Source organism: Budorcas taxicolor, chromosome 20 (genome assembly GCF_023091745.1).
Source record: "Budorcas taxicolor isolate Tak-1 chromosome 20, Takin1.1, whole genome shotgun sequence".
Lineage (NCBI taxonomy): Eukaryota > Metazoa > Chordata > Mammalia > Artiodactyla > Bovidae > Budorcas > Budorcas taxicolor.
The window spans coordinates 64,823,150-64,846,021 of record NC_068929.1 but is presented as its reverse complement, the minus strand read 5'-3'; the positions used below and the strand labels follow the sequence as shown (position 1 = coordinate 64,846,021).

The following is a 22,872-nucleotide window of genomic DNA, read 5'->3' as shown; positions in this document are numbered from 1 at the left end:
AGACTCTTGATGAAAGTGAAAGAGGAGAGTGAAAAAGTTGGCTTAAAGCTCAACATTGAGAAAATGAAGATCAGGGCATCCGGTTCCATCACTTATGGCAAATAGATGGGGAAACAGTGGAAACAGTGGCAGACTTTATTTTGGAGGGCTCCAAAATCACTGCAGATGGTGACTGCAGCCATGAAATTAAAAGATGCTTACTCCTTGGAAGAACAGTTATGACCAACCTAGATAACATATTCAAAAGCAGAAACATTAGTTTGCCAACAAAGGTCCGTCTAGTCAAGGATATTGTTTTTCCAGTGGTCACGTATGGATGTGAGAGTTGGACTGTGAAGAAAGCTGAGAGCCGAAGAATTGATGCTTTTGAACTGTGGTGTTGGAGAAGACTCTTGAGAGTCCCTTGGACTGCAAGGAGATTCAACCAGTCCATTCTAAAGGAGATCAGCCCTGGGTTTTCTTTGGAAGGAATGATGCTAAAGCTGAAACTCCAGTACTTTGGCCACCTCATGCGAAGAGCTGACTCATTGGAAAAGACTCTGACGCTGGGAGGGATTGGGGGGCAGGAGGAGAAGGGGACGACCGAGGATGAGATGGCTGGATGGCATCACTGACTCGATGGCCGTGAGTTTGAGTGAACTCCAGGAGTTGGTGATGGACAGGGAGGCCTGGCGTGCTGCAATTCATGGGGTCGCAAAAAGTCAGACATGACTGAGCGACTGAACTGAACTGATACATAACATATATATTCTGTGTATCATGGACTAAAATATATAACCAAGTTTTTAAAATTACAAAATGAAACTAACATGACCTTGTAAATAGCTACTCTTTACTAAAATAAATTTTTAAAAAATGATAAAAATGCCCATTGGTTAAATATCATTGCAGAAAGGATTTGACACAGGTTGGGTAGCAAATAAACTCCATTCTGAAAGCTTTTGAGTTATTAATCATTGGAGGCTATTTTCACAGCTACTAAAAGAGTTGGGTCTCTCCATAATCCCTCTTGCCTAGATTAAAAGAAAAAAAAATGTTTAAAAGAAGCTTCCTATTTGCTAAGGCAGAGATACTGGTTAACTAAGATCACTGAACTGATGCTGACACTTAGAGTGAGTGGTTACCACAGATACCTGTTTGCTCAAATTAATCCATACCTATGACCTAAAATGCATAAACACCACAGAGAACCACAAGCACTTTATCATCAGTGTTCCCTCGACTTTTAGTTCAGAGGCATGGGGCCTGAAAATCGGGAGAAACTCACACCAGGGGTCAGACGCAAGCCAGGCTTTGCCATTGCTGGGTTCTGGGGACCCACTGGGAAGCCATTCTGTTACTTCTTTCTCTGATTCATCATTATATATGAGCATTTGCCAGCCAACTGTTTCTACTAGCTGTCCATGTGATCAGCAGGACTGAAGAAATAAGTAACCGCCAAGTCCAGGACCAGGGGAACATGTGGCTGCACATTACCTGGCCTGTTTTTAAAGAGGGCAAAGGGAAATATCCTGAGAGCTGGCTCATTTCTGGGGTCAGAGAACTTGTCCCTGCTTTTTAAAAATTATTTTTATTGGAGTATAGTTGATTTACAATGTTGTGTCAGTTCCAAGGGTACAGCAAAGTGAATCAGTTATACATACACATATATCCACCCTTTTTTTAGATTCTTTCCCCATATAGATCATTACAGAGTATTAAGAAGAGCTCCCTGTGTCTGCAGTAAGGTCCTTCTTTTACTTATTTTTGGTGGGACTTCCCTGATGGCTCAGTTGGTAAAGAATCCACCTGCAATGCAGGAGAGTCTGGTTCAATCGTTGGGTCAGGAAGATCCCCTGGAGATCTCCCCTGGAGTGAACACTGGAACAGCTATCCACTCCAGTATTCTTGCCTGGGAAACCCCATGGACCAAAGAGTCTGATGGGCTATACTCCATGTGGTCTCAAGACTTAGACACGACTTAGTGACTAAACCCCATTTATTTTTGGTCACACTGCACAATATCAGGTCCTTGCTTTAATCCATTCCTCTTCAATCTCCTCACACCCTCACCTTGCCTCCAGTCTCCATCATCTCAAACAGTCACTCCCTTGCCCCTGGGGTCCTAACTCCAAGTGAAAAGAAGCTTACAAGATGTTTCATACACTTTTAACCAACATCTGACCCATCCCTCCCTAGCTATACCCTCTTCTCCCGTTTGAACCTGTTCAGCTGCTCTTTATTAAATCCAGCCTCAAACTCTGCCTCTTCAGGGACCCTTTCCCCATCTCTCCTACCTGGACATGCCTCTCCCTCCAGGGATGTCCTGAGACCCTGGTCCTCTCTCATAGCTCTTGATACCACAAGTTACTTCTGAAATGATGTCACTCTCCCTTCCTGTCAAGGGAGAACCGTGGAGTCATGAGCTCCATCTTATTTAAATGTGAATGCCCAATAGACTGGGCTGATATCATGATTCTGCAGAGTAACAACAGTTACCGTTTACTGAGCCTCCCTTTTTTTCACCACACAAGGTTTATTCATCTACGTGTGTCTGTGCATGCTTCGTCATGTCTGACTCTTTCTGACCCCATGCATGAACTGTAGCCCGCCAGGCTCCTCTGTCCATGGGGATTCTCCAGGCAAGAATACTAGAGGGGGCTGCCATTTTCTCTCCCAGGGCATCTTCTTGACCCAGGGATCGAACCGGCCTCTCTTGGGTCTTCTGCATTGAGCAGGCGTATTCTTTACCAACTGTGCCACCTGGGAAGTCCTTATTCATCCATGTGTGTGCTGTGCTCAGTCGTTCAGTTGCGTCCGACTCTTTGTGACCCCATGGACTGCAGCCTGCCAGTCTCCTCTGCCCATGGGATTCTCCAGGCAAGAATCCGAGAGTAGGCTGCCATGCTCTCCTCCAGGGGAATCTTCCTAACCCAGGGATCGAACCCAGGTCTCCCACACTGCAGGCAGATTTTTTACCAACTGAGCCACCAGGGAAGCCCCCTTATTTCTTATTCATTCATACGGTATTACTAACAAAGAAAGTCAGTGTGGTCAGGATACACAGCAGAGGCAGCTTGAGTGGAAACCATGGAAGTATAAGTTTCTTGATCCCCAAAAGATTTAATCAGTGACCCCACAGAGGGAGCAGAGTTCTCATCACTACTGGACACTTTTAATATGCAGACATGCAAATAAGCAATTGACAGGCCTGATTCTCAATCTCATATGACCTTTGCTATATGGCAGAAAGTGAAGAGGAGCTAAAAAGCCTCTTGATGAAAGTGAAAGAGGAGAGTGAAAAAGTTGGCCTAAAGCTCAACATTCAGAAAACGAAGATCATGGCATCCGGTCCCATCACTTCGTGGGAAATAGATGGGGAAACAGTGGAAACAGTGGCAGACTTTATTTTGGGGGGCTCCAGAATCACTGCAGATGGTGACTGCAGCCATGAAATTAAAAGACGCTTACTCCTTGGAAGAACAGTTATAAGCAACCTAGATAGCATATTCAAAAGCAGAGACATTACTTTGCCGACTAAGGTCCATCTAGTCAAGGCTACGGTTTTTCCTGTGGTCATGTATGGATGTGAGAGTTGGACTGTGAAGAAGGCTGAGCGCCAAAGAATTGATGCTTTTGAACTGTGGTGTTGGAGAAGACTCGAGTCCCTTGGACTGCAAGGAGATCCAACCAGTCCATTCTGAAGGAGATCAGCCCTGGGATTTCTTTGGAAGGAATGATGCTAAAGCTGAAACTCCAGTACTTTGGCCACCTCATGAGAAGAGTTGACTCATTGGAAAAAACTCTGATGCTGGGAGGGATTGGGGGCAGGAAGAGAAGGAGACGACCGAGGATGAGATGGCTGGATGGCATCACAGACTCAATGGACGTGAGTCTGAGTGAACTCCGGGAGATGGTGATGAACAGGGAGGCCTGGCGTGCTGCGATTCATGGGGTCGCAAAGAGTCGGACACGACTGAGCGACTGAACTGAACTGAACTGATGACAGTATAATGGCTGCAGCTCTGTTATCCTCACTGTAGGAAATGCAAGCAATCTCAGAGAAGCCCCATTCCGTTCCCCAAACAAGCCTGGCATGATTTCACCTCGGGACCTTGGCACTGGCTGTGCCCTCTGTCTGGTACATCCAGGTGTTTGCTTAATGGACATCTTGTGGTGGAGAGCTTGGCCACCCTGCCCTAGGACATCTCTGCTTCTCTCAGTCCTCCTTTCCCTGGCACTTCTCACCATCTAATATCCTATCAGCATCAGACTATCACCCGTAACAGAACAGGTGTTTTGGCCTCTGATGTTCACAGGTGTGTGTTCACACCTGAGAGAGCACCCAGCGCAAGATAAGTGGTCAGTAAAGACTTCCTGGGCTCAACCCAGCTATCCAGGGTCATGAAGCTGGTAAGTAATGGAATCAAGATATGCACACACATCTGTCTAGCTCCTCAATCCACGCTAGTGACCACTGCCTCCTGTATTTGTGAAACTCAATAGGACTGCAAGTAAATTCTTTACGCTTACTCATCTTTCTACTTGTTCTGTTCTTAAATATTGAAATTACGCAGTGTCCTCCAGAATTCCCCCGATATTCCATTCGTGATTGTCTACGTTCATGTGTTCAGTCCCGCCTTTCCTGCCACCCAGCTGTCTCCCCACCCTGACTCCTTCAGGGGCAGCTCTTCACAGCCCTTCTGGTCAGCACACACTGCTTCTTTGGGTACCATGCTTTCCTCTTGTTTTATGCCCTTATTTAGCTAAGAATACATATTCCAATTGTGGTCACATTTAGGAAAGGGTGCCTAGGAGACAAATTTCATGAGCACTTGCAAGTCTGAAAATATCTCATACTCTTTTTTAGAGATGATGGATAATTGAGTTATGCATCGGTTTTCAGTTCAGCTGCTCAGTCATGTCCAACTCTTTGAAACCCCATGGACTGCAGCACACCAGGCTTCCCTGTCCATCATCTATTCCCAGAGTTTGCTCAAACTCATGTCCATCAAGTTGGTGATGACATCTAACCATCTTATCCTCTCTCATCCCCTTCTCCTCCTGCCTTCAATCTTTCCTGGCGTCAGGGTCTTTCCCAATGAGTCCATTCTTTGCATCAGGTGGCCAAAGTATTGGTGTTTCAGCTTCACATCAGTCCTTCCAATGAATGTTCAGAACTGATTTCCTTTAGGATGGACTGGTTGGATCTCCTTGCAGGCCAAGGGACTCTCAAGAGTATTCTCTGACGCTACAGTCCAAAAGCATCAATTTTTCAGTGCCCAGCTTTCTTTATAGTCCAATTCTCACATCCATACATGACTACTGGAAAAACCACAGCTTTGATTAGACAGACCCTTGTCGGCAAAGTAATTTCTTTGCTTTTTAATATGTTGTCTAAATTGATCATAGTTTTTCTTCCAAAGAGCAAAGTGTCTTTTAATTTCATGGCTGCAGTCACCATCTGCAGTGATTTTGAAGTCCCCCAAAATAAAGTTTCTCACTGTTTGCATTGCTTCCCCATCTATTTGCCATGAAGCAGTGGGACCAGATGCCAGGATCTTAGTTTTTTCAATGCTGAGTTTTAAGCCAACTTTTTCACTCTCCTCTTTCACTTTCATCAAGAGGCTCTTTAGGTTGAAATTTTTTTAGGACATCACCTGAATGCTCCTTTCCCTCCAGCATCACTCCTGCAAGTCAGGTACCATCTGTTTTATTGCTCTCCAGAGGTTTCAGAGGCTTCTTCTGTTGGTGCTATGAAGTTTCATGATGCAGAAGATGAAATATTTTCTATTCCAAGCAAAGGGTACTTCCTACGCGGACACAGGTCCCCCCGCTCTTAGGAATTGCTCTGCATTACTCCACTGATAACTTGCTTTTCTGCATTTTTCTCTCTGAGGCTGCAGTAATATGTCAGATCTCCTGGGTTTGCTCCTTTATGGCCCTTGCTGTAGTTTTCTCTATCTCTTGCTCTTTATGTGCTGCCTTCCCAGTGATTTCCTTGACTATTTCCCACTTGTTCTATCAAATTTTTTAATGTGGGTAGTTATATTTTTACAGCCCCCAAAAGATTTTCCTGTTCTTTGATCCCTTCACATATCAACTGAATTCTTTCTTAATAAATACAAGATCTTCTTAAATCCTGCTCAGTCCTAAACCTAAAGTTTTAGCTTATCTCTTTTCATCCTGCGCTCCCTTTTCTATAAATCATCTCTGTTTCTTCCAAGAGACAGTTCACTTTTCTGGTTTTCTTTTTCATGCCACTAATTCACCCAAATTCCTTAGTAATCCTTGGTAATTCCTCTTATTTGAGAAAGAGAAACCCAGGGCTGGCTTCTTCTGCTATGCCATGAACAGAAATGCTTTTCACTGTGTGTCTTTGTATTAGAACTGATGAGAAGAGTGGAGCCTATGGGTTGGCCATCCTTCTGCAGAATGAGACAGTGGAGGGCGGCTCTGGGTGTCAGCTCACCACCCCAAAAGCCTGTATGAAGTGAACTTGCTCTAGGCCACCAACTGCCATAACTGAAGTCTACCTTTCTCCAGCACTTTGTTCAGTTTCTTCAAGAGACCACGTCCAGTCTTCTGCCTGGAGTAAGCACTGGCCACAGGGTAGGCATCTTGGTAGGAGGGAGGGGATGAGATGGGAGGAGGGAATCATGGTCTCAAGCGCTGACTTTAAATCCCTCCATCTCAAGCCTCATTTCTCTCCAGCACCCCAGCTCTTAAGGTTGAGCTTGTTCAAGTATTCATACAGGACAGCTGGTCCACCTCCTAGACATGCAGATTCCCGGGAGAAACTTCCACATTTTCATTGCTTATCACTCCTATCTATTTTGCTTTCTAGAACATTTTCAATGACTCGCTTGTTGGTGACATCCACCTTCCAGTCTCTCTGTTCTGTCTCTTCTGTGACTTCATTCCCCGTTGTATTTAATTCTGTACTCTATATTTCAGAGGGTCTGAGGCTCGGAGAGGCTAGTGAGTGGAGAGGGTTATGTCACCTTAACTGTTCTCCAAGGCTCACTGTCATTCTTAAAACATACATGTCCCAGTTAAATTACCGCATGATCAATATCATGTAAGTATCAAACACTGAACAGGCCAGCCTAGAAGGCTACATAAAGATGCTGCTCTCAAAAGAACAAAAAGACCTGTTTACCCCATTTTAACTAGCAAGGTCACCAGGCGGTAGAGAGAGAAGGGAAGATCCTTGTTTCTGTGAATTGACAAAAAGAACCCATCAGGAAAGCCTCTGTGGCCCCTAGCATCCCAAACATTTACTTCCTGGTCCAGCTACTCACTGTACAGAAAATGGGTGATGAAACGATACACTCCCTGTTGCTTATCTGACCTGGATGGACATCAACTGGACAGAAATCAGACACTATGTTGCAATCAGATGCTGCACAGAGTGGTTTTCAAAGGAATGTCTTGGAGTCTGGGTCTCCAGGAAGAGGGAGGCAGTTAGGGAACAGGAAATGGCACCCGACTCCAGTACTCTCACCTGGAAAATCCCATGGACGGAGGAGCCTGGTGGGCTGCAGTCCATGGGGTCACTAAGAGTCGGACAGGACTGAGCGACTTCACTTTCGCTTTTCACTTTCATGCATTGGAGAAGGAAATGGCAGCCCGCTCCGATGTTCTTGCCTGGAGAATCCCAGGGATGGGGAAGCCTGGTGGGCTGCCGTCTATGAGGTCGCACAGAGTCGACACAACTGCAGCGACTTAGCAGCAGCAGCAAGTAGAACGGAGGTTTGCTGAAGAGATTTTAGTACCCACCGTCCTCAGAGAGAGCGGGCCCAGGGGACCACACAGATAAGGGTTCCCTGCTATAAACTGGGATCCCAGAATTGTAGAAATTAGGCTGGCTGACTGGCTGAATAATCACTTTGTTGGTGGATGCTGGAGAGAGTCCATGAGTAGGAATCAGTCCATTCTTCCCACAAAGTGTTCTGGGGTGCAGGATGGCTGAGTGCACAGTGCAGGAGACAGATCTATTTTACATTCTGAGCCAGGAAAAGACGCTTGGGCGGGGCCTGGGCTCTGAGAGCAGGAGGTTCTGATGAGGGGCTGGGACTGAGGGGTGTGGCTAGCAAGGAAAGCACTGGAGCTTCTGCAGTTGAGGAGAGGTCCCCAGTGAGGCTGAGTGCCAAAGAACCCCAGGAAGTTTCAGCTGACAGCCAGCCATAAACCACTTTGGAAAGAAGATTACTACTGATTGATATCACAGAAAGATCACATTCTAACTAGTAAATCTAAACTAGGATTTTTTTTTTTAACCTAAGGGGGAGTTGGAAGGTTCACAAGAATTGTTCAAGTATAGGAAGTGCAATTTAAAAGGGCAGAAGCAGCCAGATATTACACTGCATTCTGACCATGTCCCAAGCACCATGTGATAAACAAACTTGCTTGTTACCTGAGGAGACCTCAGGTTTCCTCTGAGAAAACTGACAGCAGAGACTGCAAAGCTTTTAAATAGGATTAGGCTTTTTTTTTCTTTCTTATAACAGGTGCACCTGAAGGTATTAACAAATCAGGGAATGAATCAGATCTCCAAGAATGTGGAATGTGAGGTTTATAGTGTGTGATCCCCTCTAAATAGTGAGTTTGATGTTTCTTTGGCAGGGGTACAAGAGGGACAAGCCTGGACAAATTCCTCTCCCTATTAGGTCAGTTTTGATGACAATCATTGGCTAAGAATTTTCACTTAATCCATTTCATTTTTACCTAAAAATAAGCTTCTGATGTTTGACTTAACTTTAATATGTATTTACAACTCAGATTTCTATTTTTAACAGGATTAATTTTGCTCTAAACCAGAAAATGAAAGGATTATGTTATCTGCTGTACAGAATTGAACAAAAATTGGTACTGTAGTCATAGTCAACAGGATGTTGACATATTTTTGAGATATTTCTGCTTCTTCAAAATCACTAGTCATTTACATAAGTTGAAAATGTGTGTGGTATTTCTATGTCCTTGGTGTCTTTCTTCAATAACATACAATACCTCTAACCTCTAATACTTGGGCCACCAAATGTGAAGAGCTAACTCATTGTAAAAGACCCTAATCCTGGGAAAGATTGAGGGAAGGAGGAGAAGGGAGGCAGGGTAGAGGATGATATGGTTGGATGGCATCACTGACTCAATGGCCCTGAGTTTGTGCAAACTCTGGGAGACAGTGAAGGACAGGGAAGCCTGATGTGCTGCAGTCCACAGGGTTGCAAAGAGTCAGACAAGACTTAGCAAATGAACAACAACAACCATATATCATGTGCATTGAAGACTATAGAGATGCTGGATTCAAAGTGATAGTGATGGAGGTTCAAATTGCTTCCCTGTCACTTCCAGCTAAGGTGACTCTGGGTAAGGGATTTATCATTGATGATATGCCTCAGTTTTCAAACCTGTACAGTGGAGGTAAAAATCACACTGACCTCATAAAGTTGTGGGAAACAACAAGAGACATGATCTTCTCTTGGCACCTAAGAAATGACACTGACCTACACATCTGGCTTATCTCTTTCTTTTGCTTGGGTTCCTGCTCTATTCCTAGACTTCTGCACTTGTGGGAGGCATCTGGGCTCAGCCCGTGGTCCTCTTCTCTCTAAACTTACTTCCTATGTAGAAACTCCTTTAAGATTCTCAGTCTCAAATACCAACTACTTATGACTCCTTGATTTTTTATCTCCAGCCTGGGCCTTCCCCTGAACTCCAGCTTGTGTATTCACCTGTCTACTTCACACGTGCCTTCTGAGAGACAGTGTCCCACCTCCAAGCCACTGCCTCCAAACCCAACCAGAGGCTTCTGCATCCTGTCCCATCTCAGTCAGTGGTTGAGTCCATTCTTCTGGTTGTTGAGTCGGAGGCATCTTGAGTCCTCTCTCTTACCATCATCACCTAGTCCAGGAGACAATCTGGTCATCTGGGCTCCATCTACACACCCAGGACTACATGACTCCTTATAGCCTCCAAGGCTTCCATGCTGGCCCCCAAGCCATCATCATCTCTTGCTCACCTTACTGCAGGGACCTCCCAACTTGTCCTCCTGGTTTTGCCCTTGATCCTCCCCAGCGTATTCTGTTATAGACTAAGTCACACTGTGTCATTCCTCTGCTCAAATCCTCAACAGCTCCCATGGATGGGGTATAGTCAGCATCCCAAACCTTGAGGCCCCCCCTGATCTGAGCTTCCACCCCCACCTTTCTGGTCACTTCATTACCGTCTGTGTCATTTCTTTGCCCTCTTTCTCTCTGACACACTCTTACTAGTATCCTTGTCGTTCTGCAAACGTATCAGACACACATCCATTTTCCAGCTTTTGAACTCGCTGTTCCTTCTGCTCAGAATGCCCTTCTGCTGGGTATTAATATAGCAACTATCCTCACTGCCTTCATAATTGACTCAAAAGTCACCTTCTTATTAGAGCTTTCCCTGGTCACTCTGCTAAAAATGCCTGTGATTTTCTATCTTCTCCAGCTGAAACGAGGCCAGGGATTTTGGTTCATATTGATCAATTCTGTTTCCCTAGGGTCCAAATCAGTGCCAGTGCATAAGAGGTGCTTAACAAATAATTAAAGGGATTAATGTATTCAACAGTGAAAATCACTATCTATCCCAGTGTTCACACTTCCTAGTCATCAGTGACAAATCTCCAAAGTCACAACCCTGAAAATGCAAAAGCTCTTTTTCAAGCTTGACTTTTAACTGCACTTTCAATTAGCAAACCAGGTGGCTCCAAACTTTACGATGCCTGGAACAGTATCAAGCGCACACATTCAGGTACAGAATCCAAAAGCTCCAACGCTCCCGAGTTCTCATAGTTGTCAGAATTGGTCTCCACACCTTTCATGGGCCATACTTTGCTAAATTCTAAATAAGGCCAATGATCTCATGATCTCATGCAACCCAAGTATTTATGCAGAGTTATAGAATAATTTGAAACTCAAAAACCACTAGCAGCAATTTGCTTGAAAAAAGTCTTCAATGAATATTTAAAAGAATGCATCTGAAACAAAGTAACTCAAACATTAAAAGTGCTTCTTGTAGCTCAAGAGTCAAGAATTGTTAGTGGCATGTTAATTCTTTCCCCACCAGGGAGCAAAAAATGAAATCTGGTCAGACAATGCGAGGAAGGGATGGAAATGAAGAGGGAAGTGAAGGCACATGGGCTTGTGATGAGCACCTGAAAGTCCTTATTTCTGGACAGACTCCTTACACTCTCTCTCACACAGACACATCATCTCCTCAGAAACATTCACTCCAGATATCAGAGTATAAACGATCTCCTTAATACTTGCATACATACAAAGTCACAACAGTCATGTCTGATTCTTTGTGACCCTATGGACTGTGGCCTACCAGTTTCCTCTGTCCATGGGATTCTCCAGGCAAGAATAACGGAGGGGGTTACCATGCCCTGCTACAGGGGATCTTCCCTACCCGGGGGCTGAACCCATGTCTCCTGTCTCCTGCATTGGCAGGTGGGTTCTTAACTATTAGCTCCACCTGGGAAGAAGCCCATCCACTTTTAAAGCCTTTCCCATGGTTTCCCTGGTGGCTCAGTTGGTAAAGAATCCACCAGCAATGCGGGAGAGCTGGGTTGGATCCCTGAGCTGGGAAGATCCCGTGGAGGAGGGCATGCAACCCACTCCAGTACTCCTGCCTGGAGAATCCCATGGACAGAGGACCCTGGGTGGGTGCGGTGGGGGTCTGTGCAGTTGCAGAGTCAGACACGACTGAACGACTAAGCACAGCCCAGCACTACGCTCAGTGACACTAGCAGAGGTCAGGCTCTCATCCTGCCCCATTGCACCCATCCAAACTTCCACCCCCCCGACCCCACCACCTTTCCACTAGACACACACTCCCTATTTTCCGTAATGTGATTGAGTGGAACCCACCCAAGTTTAGCACCCAAGTCTGATCACTGGGATGAAGAGACGGAAGTTAAGGCTCCTGGTTTCTTCCCTGGGTCTCTGCAGGGAACAGATGGAATTTCGACCAGTCACTGGGACCATCTAGGAGTCAGCTGCCTCTTCTCTCTGGTGGCTGGGAAGAGGGTCCAAGGGCATGAGTCTCTCACAAGCTCCCCAGGTCCCCACTCCCTGCACGGTCTAGAAACTTATTTTGCAAACTTCTGAAATGAAGTTTCCCAACTTGCCTAAACTACGTTTCCATACAGGTCTCTCCTAGGCCCCTCTTCCAACCAGACTGCCACTCTTGAGTCCCTACCTACATAACAGGCATTTGAACACTGGCAGTAGGTTGACATCATGAGTGCTACTTCCAAAATTCTATTAACGTGAGAGAAGCAGTGAGTGAGAGAGAAAGCATACCTAGCATAATTTGGGGGCAGCAGAATTCCTGCCTGTACCCTGTTATGCCAGACCAGTCCACACTGGCGATTACTGTGTGAATTTAGAAAGCCCTTGGACACCTGCCTCCTCTATGCAACAAGTTCCTCTTCTTTATCCTATTTATCTTCACAGGCATCCATTTATGTCAAGAAGGGGAACATATGAGAGCAGCATCTGTTACCAGAGTGACACAATTACCAACTACTTTCATAAGAGGTTAAAAAAAATCAACAATAAATCTGGGGTTGTTGTCAGGTGTTTTAGGAGACAAAACATTAGTCTTTCAATCACAGTGTCTTGTTTAAGCTGAACATATGGTGTTAACCAGCAGCGAATCCCCAGCTCAGCCTGGGCTTTGATGGGTGTAAGGACCACAGAAACGTCACCTCCTCCAAACTGGCAAGGAAAAGCAGGTTTCATCCCCAAAATCCGTTGAGCCCAATCTCCCCACCCCATCCCTCCTAATAAACAGGCAACACACTCGAGAGACTTCATCACAGGTTACTTTCACAGGTTACACGCAATCTCAATGGCAGGTCTGGAAGTTCCTTTCATTTTCTCAGTAACTACACTTTAGACAAAACATAATCATTTCAACCCACTACAAAGTAGTAAAAATTCCAGGGCAATGCATCACAGGTCACTTTTTCACGACTATTGAAACCTTTGGAAGTTGAAAGTCTGCTCTCTAGGTAAGAGCTCCCTACTTTTTTTCTGCAACTCAGTGCAGAGAACTACAGGTGATCACAGAAACACTGTCGTTATTATTCTCTGTGCTTTTTTTCTGGATACATTCAACAGGTCTTTGTGACCGCTTATTAAATGTGACTTAGGATGGATATCTTCAGATTGGAGGCGGGGTGGAAGGGACAGAGAGAGCGAGAGAGGGGAGACAGACGGAGAGACAGAAAGAAAACACTCGAGTTTGCGAAAATGCACGACTTCGGAACAGAAGCAACCGGTAGATTTGAGTTCAGATGCTAGTTAACACAGCCTGTCTAGGGAGGCCCTCCGCTTCCCTTACCTTCAGAGGAGGCTAAACACCTGCCCACCAACAAGCCCAGCCCGCGTCTGCCCCAGCCGCACGTCTGTCCGCCTGCCTCCCGCACCGTCCCCCACCGCGCGCCCAGACGGCCCCCCGCACTCCCCCCAGGTGTGGGGGTGCCGAGCGGCGAGCCCTTTACCTGCCAGGCTGCCCGGCCTCTGGAGGGTGGCCGTGGCATACAGCTCCTGCGAGTGCTTGCCGTACGGCTCGGACGCGTGGACCAGGCGCTTGGTGGGCGACAGGGTGGCGTACGTGCCGATGGTGGAGCTCAGCTGGTGGATGGGCGAGGAGGAGATGGTGGACTGCACGGTGGGGGGCGAGGTCACGCGGATCGGGGACAGGCCGGCCGAGGACACGACGATGTTGATGGGCGAGCTGGTGCTGTAGGACTTGGCCAGGCGGCTGGGCGACTGCTTGGGCGAGGAGCCGCGCGCCGGCGCGGCGTAGGCGGCGCCCTCGGGGGCCGAGCCTCCGCGCTGCAGCTTGGTGGGCGAGCCGCCCTGGGGCGCGGCCAGCGGGGAGCCCCCGCGCGGGGGCGCGGGCAGCGTGGAGCTCGAGTAGTAGAGCGCGGCGGCGGCGGCGGCGGCGGGCTGCGCGTCGGGCAGGTGGAAGGCGCTGCCCAGGCTGGGCGCGAACGGCTCCCGCGGCGGCGGCGGCGGCGGCGGCGGCGCGGGCTCCGGCCCCGCCAGGTGCCCCGCGCGGCTCGTGGTGCCCTGTGCGCGGGAGAGCAGAGAACACGCGCTCTTAGCCAGCGGGATGCGGAGGGAGCCTCCCCGCGCGCCCGGAGCGGCCCGGCCCCGGCGACCCCCGGGGCGGCTCCGGGCGCGCGGGACCCGCGGAGCCGAGCCGCGCGCCGTGGGGGGGTGCGGGCGGCCGGGGGGAGACGCGGGCGCCCCTCGAGCCGCTCGGGAGGGCGGCTCATCTCCCCCCACCAAAAAAAAAAAAAAAAAAAAGAGGAAAAACCCGGAGAGCAAAGGGCGGCTGACCAGGGGATGGGATGGGGGACCCCCTCCGACACGTGTGACACGGAGGCTGCTTATACATCTCAGAGGTTTCTGGAAGGGCAGAGGCATCGCGTTTTAGTCCCCAGAAGCTTTGAAAAGGCCACTCAGCAGGTTACCTGAAGGCAATCAGGGTCTGTTCCTTTGAGAAATTCGGGAGTTCAGCCTTCTCTTCACCCCCCGCCCCCACCGCCCCCCCGACCCGCACAGGGCATTTCACCGGATACAATCTCTACTTCTGAGATTGACCAAGTCGCACACTTATCTGGAGTACCGTAAGAAATAAACATAACTTCGTGGAGTTTATTCTGTTGTCATTTTCCCGTTGACTCTTCTTTGTGGATAAGTTAAAAGGAGGGGGAGACAATGAAATCGGAATAAATATGCTTGGGCCTTCAGGCCTTACGAAAAGCATGTCCAGAGGAAGCAGAGCGATTGTAAATGGACAGACTTAAAAAAAAAAAAAAAAGCCTCCCTTTTCTAGATTTTAACGCTAGGCTCCAAATCTTTTAGCATCTCTCTCTCTCCAGCTCGCTTTTAAGAGCCCCCTGCAGCTGTGTCTTCACACTGAGAGCCAATCGCCTCTCATTTATTTACAAGAACACAAAAGACAACAAGGGCCGGGGTGGAGCTGGAGAGACAGTTGGAGGGGAAAGCACTTTCCTTGAATCCGGTCCAGAGACAAATTTGCATTCGAATGAAAACACTGCATTGTCAACCACTTCTGGGCCGGACCTCTGGGATCTTCCAGGCTTTCCCAGAGGAGCAGAAAAGTTTTTGAGAGCAGCCCTGTGTGAAAAGGAGGTAGGACTGTCCACAGAAAGCGAGAAAGCGGGGAAGGTCGTGTTTGAAATTAGGGGTGGGAAACAGGTGGGGAGGAGGACCCGCTGGAGATGGAGGGACGAGGGGGAGAGAGACTGCACAGATGTTTTCTGTCATTAAAAGTTTCAGTTTTGCCTCCCCACCCACTTTGGAATGGCAAATGGCAAGTAGCAGACGGGGCACTTCTGTCCGCACACAGTGCCAGGCTCCGAATTTTATCCAGAATGTCAGTTTCAAGTGAAGCTCTTAATGGAGCAACATCAAAATCCTCTATTAAGAGTGTCCTGCTGCTGCTGCTAAGTCGCTTCAGTCGTGTCTGACTCTGTGTGACCCCATAGATGGCAGCTCTCTAGGCTCGCCCATCCCTGGGATTCTCCAGGCAAGAACACTGGAGTGGGTTGCCATTTCCTTCTCCAATGCATGAAAGTGAAAAGTGAAAGTGATCGCTCAGTCGTGTCCGACTCTTTGCGACCCCATGGACTGCAGCCCACCAGGCTCCTCTGTCCATGGATTTTCCAGGCAAGAGTACTGGAGTGGGGTGCCATTGCCTTCTAGAGTCTGTTAAAAAAGTCTGTGTGAGGGGTGTGTGTCGGGAGGAGCACATATTTATTTACACATGAATATATCGCATATGTGGGTATATGTGTATATTTATACATGATGTATATGTTTTATATATTTGTGTGTATGTGTGTATATCAATCCACTGACGAAGTTTCTTTTCTTGACCAAGCTGTGGTCAGGCACCTCTGCACTCTCTTCTCATCATGGCTCTGCATTGTCCAGTTCTAGCAAGAATCCTTCTAAGTCAGTTTAGCCAGAATACCCTTCCCCCTGACATTTCCTCGTAGTAATCATCCATCTAATGACCTGCGACCTGCCCCCTCCCTGTTGTTGCTGTTTTAGTCACTGCGGTGTGTCTGACTCTTTTGTGACCCCATGGACTGTAGTCCACCAGGTTCCTCTGTCCATGGGATTTCCCAGGCAAGGATACTGGAGTGGGTTCCCATTCCCTCCTCCAGGGAATCTTTCCAACCCAGAGGTCGATATTCCTCCTTTTCCTTGTTTTCAACATTGAGCCCACTTCTAAAGTGAAGTCTCTTCCCCCTATTGCAATACTTAAAAATTTTTTTCCAGATAGAACGTATATTTATTGCTGTAACTACTTTCCAGCTCTGGTTTTTCTTCAGCATGACAATGTAATTATTTTGACTTTCACAATAAGGATGAAAGTAAAATGTAAGCTCCATGATTTTGTTCAGTGATGAACAAAGAAGTAACTGGAACAAGAAAGATTCATAGCAGAGATACCATAAATGTTTGTGGGATAAATGAAGGAATGGTTAACAAAGCTGGTCCTGAGGCTTTGACCTGAGGGATTCCATGGTGGAGAAGCTCTGCACAGCTGGTGTGCTCACCTGGATCCCAGAGATACAGTCTAGAATCATCCAGAATCACTGGGGGGTGGAGGGTTGCTCACATTCAGTTGTGTTTCCCTCCCAGGAGAAGTTCTGAGCATGAAATACATAGCCTATGTTTCTCAGACCTAGCTGCATATTATAATTGCTGGGAAAGCTTTTGAAAACAAAAATGAAAACAACTCAGTACTTAGGCTGTATCCACTAGCCATTTAATTCAGACACTCTGGAGGTGGGACTCAAGCATCAGGCTTTGGGAAGCTCATCAGGAGATTCCAGTGTAGAATCGAATATGAGAACGAGCAAGCCCCAGAGCAGTGGTTTTCCAAGTGTGGTCCCCGATCTATCAACCGGATCAATCAGAAGCAGCATCTGCATCACCCCATCTTTACGGAGTGGGAAACTCTGGGGGAGGGGCCTCAGGATCTGCCTTTTATCATGTTCTCAGGGTGATCACGATGCTTGTTAAAAGTGTGCAAGCCTCTGATCTAGAAGAGATTCTGATTCAGGGCTCTGAAGTGGACCTCAGCGTCTACATTTCTAACAGTCTCCTGGAAGATGCTGTTTGTCTGAGAATTACTGCTAAGCTGTGGAGAGTGACCATCTTTCTTTACTTTTCTTTGGAAGCTCTCCCGGGGCCCAAGCAACATTCTGCTGTGTAGAACCCAGCTGGCAAGGGACAGAAAAGCCTCTGAGAGGAATTTCTGGGAATCTTTCTCACAGGGGCATGAGGAGGAGAAAGAACCCCGAGGGTCCCTGCTCACAAGAAAGAGCCTCGAGGGTCCCAGAGAATACCCTGCTTACAAGAGAACAAATACTTTTTGTTATGTCTTGGATTTATAACATTAATAACCCTATGTGACAAAAAATACCCTCTCTCTCAGTAGCATCATTGTGGTTTAGTTGCTCAGTCGTGTCCGACTTGTTGTGACCCCATGGACTGTAGCCTGCCAGGCTCCTCTGTCCGTGGCATTCCCAGGCAAGAAAGCTTTAGTGGGTTGCCATTTCCTTCTCCAGGGGATCTTCCTGACCACGGAAACGAACCTGCATCTCCTGCATTGAGAGGAGGATTCTTTATTGTCTGAGCTACCAGGGAAGCCTTCCTCAGCAGGATAGCTTTCAATAAAATAAATACTAAAGTATACTAATATAAATTAAAACAACATCGTGTAGCATTGTAGTATTTAAGTATTAGAATAACATGGATCCTAGGGAAACCTTGAATAAATTGTGAAAATACTTTATCTCTCTTTTTAATATGTTGGAACTTCCAGTTGGAAAAGTGCTAACTCTGCTGCATCTTATTCATAAGGTTTCTTAAATGGCTCTCAAGTCTGTAAAAGTTTTGAGAATAGCGACACTATTTCCAGGGATGTTGACAGGCTACAGCAGCAATTCAAAAACCTTTTAAAATATTATAGGATCGCTCTTGGTGAATTTTGCCAGTAAGCTTTCTAATAAGCAAAATATCATACACAATAAAATTGCATTTGCACTTTAAGTGGGTGACTGTCTATGCTGGAAACGTTCTGTATCTGTACAGTCCAATATGGGAGCCAATACACGCCTGGGTCCAGACACATGCACTGGGTTTTAACATACATTTAATTTGAATTAATTTAAATTTGGGGCTCCCCTCGTGTCTCAGACGGTAAAGAACCTGCCTGCAATGCAGGAAACCTGGGTTCGATACCTGGGTTGGGAAGATCCCCTTGAGGAGGGCATGGCAACCCACTCCATAGAATCCCCATGGACAGAGGAGTCTGGCAAGCTACAGTCCATGGGGTCACAAAGAGTTAGACATGACTGAGCAACTAAGCACAATAAAACAATAAAATTCCATATACATTTTAAGATAGTTATTATCTATGCTGGAAATGTTCTGTATCTGTACTGTCCAATACGGTAGCCAATAGATGCCTGGGTCCAGACACATGCACTGGATTTTCACACACATTTACTTTGAATTAATTTAAATTGAAATAGTCAGATGTGTCTAGTGGCCACTTTCCTGGATTGCACAGTTATAGAAGGCCCTCTGCAGTTTTTAATAAATAATCTGGGGGTATTATACTCTGTTGCATTAGCCTACACAAGAATAAGTCCCTAAGAATGTTTCTTTGGCTAAAGAGAAAAATCTGTTTTTTAGCATCGGTTGGACAGAACAGTAATCTTTTAGGAGGTTTTCTCCACTCTTGTGTTTATGTTTTGTTCCATTATGTAATTTCTTTTTAGCAACTCTTAGGGATACATTTTAAGACAGCTATACAATTCATAGGATGGTTTATTATGGGCTAGGTCACTGGATTAAAAATAACATAAGCACATTTCAACACACAGAGAATTTCATCTACTTTGCTGTCATGGAAGCTCAAGTCCTCATTAAACATATGTTAGCACTACAAATAAAACTGTAAAAAAAACAAAAACAAAAAAATACTAATGACCACGACATCCTACTATAATATTTGGAAATGTGTGTGTACAAGTGATGCGCACTGAAAATTTTTTATATTGATGATGAGATCCTTAATAAATGGTGGCATAAGAATTTTTGGAAATATTTTAAGAAGATGGAGCCCAAATATTGTCCTGGATCACACAGTATGTATTACTGACCAGGGCAGTTCCTACTGGGATTGTCACTTCCATCAGTCTGAATCAGTCTCAAACCAAAGGACTATTTTAATTGCCTTTTCCATCCCTCCAAAGTGGGGAACCCATCTATGTGAAATTGACAAGGAAGTGGAACATTTTTAAGTAGATAGATGCTCTGATTAAATATTTCCCATAGGCAGAGTCCTATGCACGTTAAATTGCTTGTTGCTCCTTTATTGTTTCCCATTATGGAAAAATGATCAAGAGAAAAATAAGATGTTACTTCTAATTTCTATGGACATTTTATGTAGATTGTACTGCAAGGGGAAAAAAAAAGATTGTGTGTGTGTGTGTGTTTTAATGAGACATGAACAATACATGTAACTCATCAAAGTTCCTTTATAAGATGAAGTATTTCATCTACATTATAGTTTACATATAAGTGTCAGGTGGGTCAGATTTAGGATATATTACAGTTGTTATTTTTACATAATGTGTATGTCTACATGTGGTATGCTGAATCCCTGGTGGCTCAGACGGTAAAGTGTCTGTCTGCAATGCAGGAGACACAGGTTCGATCCCTGGGTTGGGAAGATCCCCTGGAGAAGGAAATGGGCAGCCCACTCCAGTATTCTTGCCTGGAAAATCCCATGGACGGTGGAGCCTGGTAGGCTCCACCGTCCATGGGGTCGAAAAGAGTCGGATACGACTGAGCGACTTCACTTCACTTCACTGTGTAATTATGCAGTGGATTTATGCCTATTTTACAAAAGTGTTTAAGGGGAGAATGTATTTTCAAAGTGTAGTAGGAAGAATATTGAAGTAGGAATTTAGGCAATATATACATTATTCCCATTAACTAAAAGTACTCAAGCTCCATGCAGCAATTCACTCATTAATTCAATAATCCATTAACAAGAGCCTATTATATTCCATGTAAAAATATGAAGTTTTCTTATGAAATTCTCTCTGCAGTCTTCCTGCATGGAATAATTTTATCTTGACATTCTTTGGGAGATAAAAAAACTAAAATTTTGTTTCAGAATACTATCTGGCTCACAATTACACTATTTTTAATTGGGAAGTTCCAATCCCCTAAACATGGCGCTCTCGGACCAGAACATGGCATGGATCTTAACACCCACATAGTTGTCTATTGACCTTTCCAGGTTGTATTTTCTGTAAAAGGAGCAGAGATGGCGTAAGGGTGATGAGGGGGAAAAAATTCTCCAAACTTGGAAACTTATTTAAGCCTCATTCTCTGGGGATTTGGCCATGTGTGAAAAAAACAAAACAAAGACCCAGCGCTTACAGCCAGTTCACTAGGGACTCGACAGGCTGAACTCTGCAAGGAATCTTGACTTTGGATCATGAGTAAGCAGTGTCACCAAGCAAAACCGCATTTTATAAAGCAGAGCCGTGATTTACAAGCAGTCCTTGTGAAGATGCATTTAGACCTGCCAAGTTTCCTGGAAACGTCAGCGAGGCCCCTAACTCTGGGTCAAGGGGAATGTCTGCCCAAAATGCTAGGCAGCTGGGTCAGAGATGTCAGCAATGGGAAGCTGGAACCTGTGTTCTGAGGCTTCACAGATGGGAGCCTAATGCCTAGCGATCAGCAGTCTGTATTCATCACTGTTCATCTTCCTGGCATCACCATCTCACTCGTGAACCTCATAAGTCATCTCAGGGTTTCTCTCCTCTGAAGATGACCCCGGTTGTGGGGATGGAGGTCACTGCCCGGAGCGGTGCTCCAGGACAAAATCAGTGTCACAAGAGGCAGAGAGGGAGAGGGAAATAAGGACGAGGCATCAGGCCAGGGCCACAGAGGAGCCCAAACATGGGAATGTAGCAGTGGGTTTGGTGGCAAGAGGTCTGGCTAGTGTTTGAAGGAGAGCAAATGCAGAGAGGAATAAATGATGAGAAAAATAACATCAGTGACCGGGGAACATTCTTTTGATGAGCAAAGAAGCCTGAATAACTTTCGAAAGCAAAAAACAGTGTATGTGACTTTATGGTGTATATCTTTATGTACATCTTTGAAGAAATCCATTGCCAAACCAGAGGATCTGGTAACATGATTTTGTAATATCAGCTACATGCTGCTGATGAACACGTGTGAGAATGTGTTGAACTCATTAGGGTAAGTTGGTGCAGAGCTCCAGGCTTGTTCAGAACTATGGACAAAGCCATTTACTCTTACAACTTGGAAACAAGAAGGAAGCCCAACTCCAAAATGCCCATGTCTTAGATGAAATGTGCCTGTAATATGCCACTAAAAGGAATCTACACCCACAAAGTAAGTTTTGTGCCTTTGAGTCTCTGGGAGAAAATCAATTTGCTTGAACACTACCATCATGGCTTCCAAAATCTCAATAACTTCTCTTTTGAAACTGTCTTCAGAAGAAAGGCCTCTCTTTAAATAATTCCCGAGATAGAAAATCCTGGTTCTGTGAAAAAAATCTGATTTCAGAAATGGCCAAATAAAATCATCAAGTGCCTTGTCTAACAATTCCTTTGAGGAGCACTGCTTTCAGTGAAAACTCATATCAAACATAAAGTGAAGAGACACTTCTGTGGGAAGTCCACACACCATCCCTGAACTCATTACCCCCGGGATGAAGCGAGGAAAAGCTGGCTTAAAACTCAACATTCAAAAAACAAAGATCACGGCATTCAGTCCCATCACTTCATGGCAAACAGAAGGGGAAAAAGTGGAAACAGTGACAGATTTTACTTTCTTGGGCTCCAAAATCACTGCTGACAGTAATTGCAGCCATGAAATTAAGACAATTGCTCCTTGGAAGGAAAGCTAGGACAGACCTAGAGAGCATATTAAAAAGCAGAGACATTATTCTGCCAACAAAGGTCCATCTAGTCAAATCTATGGTTTTTTCCAGTAGTCATGTACAGATGTGAGAGTTGGACCATAGAAAAGGCTGAGCGCCAAAGAATTGATGCTTTTGAACTCTGGTGTTGGAAAAGACTCTTGAGAATCCCTTGGACTGCAAGGAGATCAAACCAGTCAATGCTAAAGGAAATCAACACTGAATATTCATTGGTAGGACTGATGCTGAAGCTGAAATTCCACTACTTTGGCCACCTGATGCGAAGAGCTTACTCACTGGAAAAGACACTGGCAAAGATTGAAGGCAAAAGGAGAAGCGGGCAGCAGAGGATGAGATGGTTAGAGAACATCACCAACTCAGTGGACGTGAGTTTAAGCAAACTCCAGGAAATAGTGAAGGACAGAGAAGCCCGGCATGTTGCAGTCCCTGGGGTCACAAAGAGTTGGACACGATTTAGTGACTGAACAGCAACAGCAGAGTGGATCCACTGCCCCAGGGCCCCTAAGCCACTCATATAAACAGGGAAGTGCAGGCTTTTGCACCGTAGGTACTGGTTTTTCCTTCTCTCCAACCTCACTTTAATAAAAGTATGATCAGGGTCACTACCAATAAATATCAATAACCTCAGATATGCAGATGACACCACCCTTATGGCAGAAAGTGAAGAGGAGCTAAAAAGCCTGTTGATGAAAGTGAATGTGGAGAGTGAAAAAGTTAGATTAAAGCTCAACATTCAGAAAACGAAGATCATGGTATCCGGTCCCATCACTTCATGGCAAATAGATGGGGAAACAGTAGAAA

At 45.7% G+C, this 22,872-nt stretch overlaps 1 protein-coding gene across 1 annotated transcript in view; it reads right to left on the bottom strand.

The window, feature by feature from the left end:
• The window catches only part of CTNND2 (catenin delta 2), a 932,875-nt gene that overhangs the window by 462,176 nt on the left and 447,827 nt on the right, over nucleotides 1-22,872 (bottom strand). Inside the window, exon 6 of the mRNA XM_052659032.1 lies at nucleotides 13,526-14,099. Within this exon, the coding sequence (XP_052514992.1) occupies nucleotides 13,526-14,099 (574 nt within the window). The remainder of the gene's footprint in view (nucleotides 1-13,525; nucleotides 14,100-22,872) is intronic.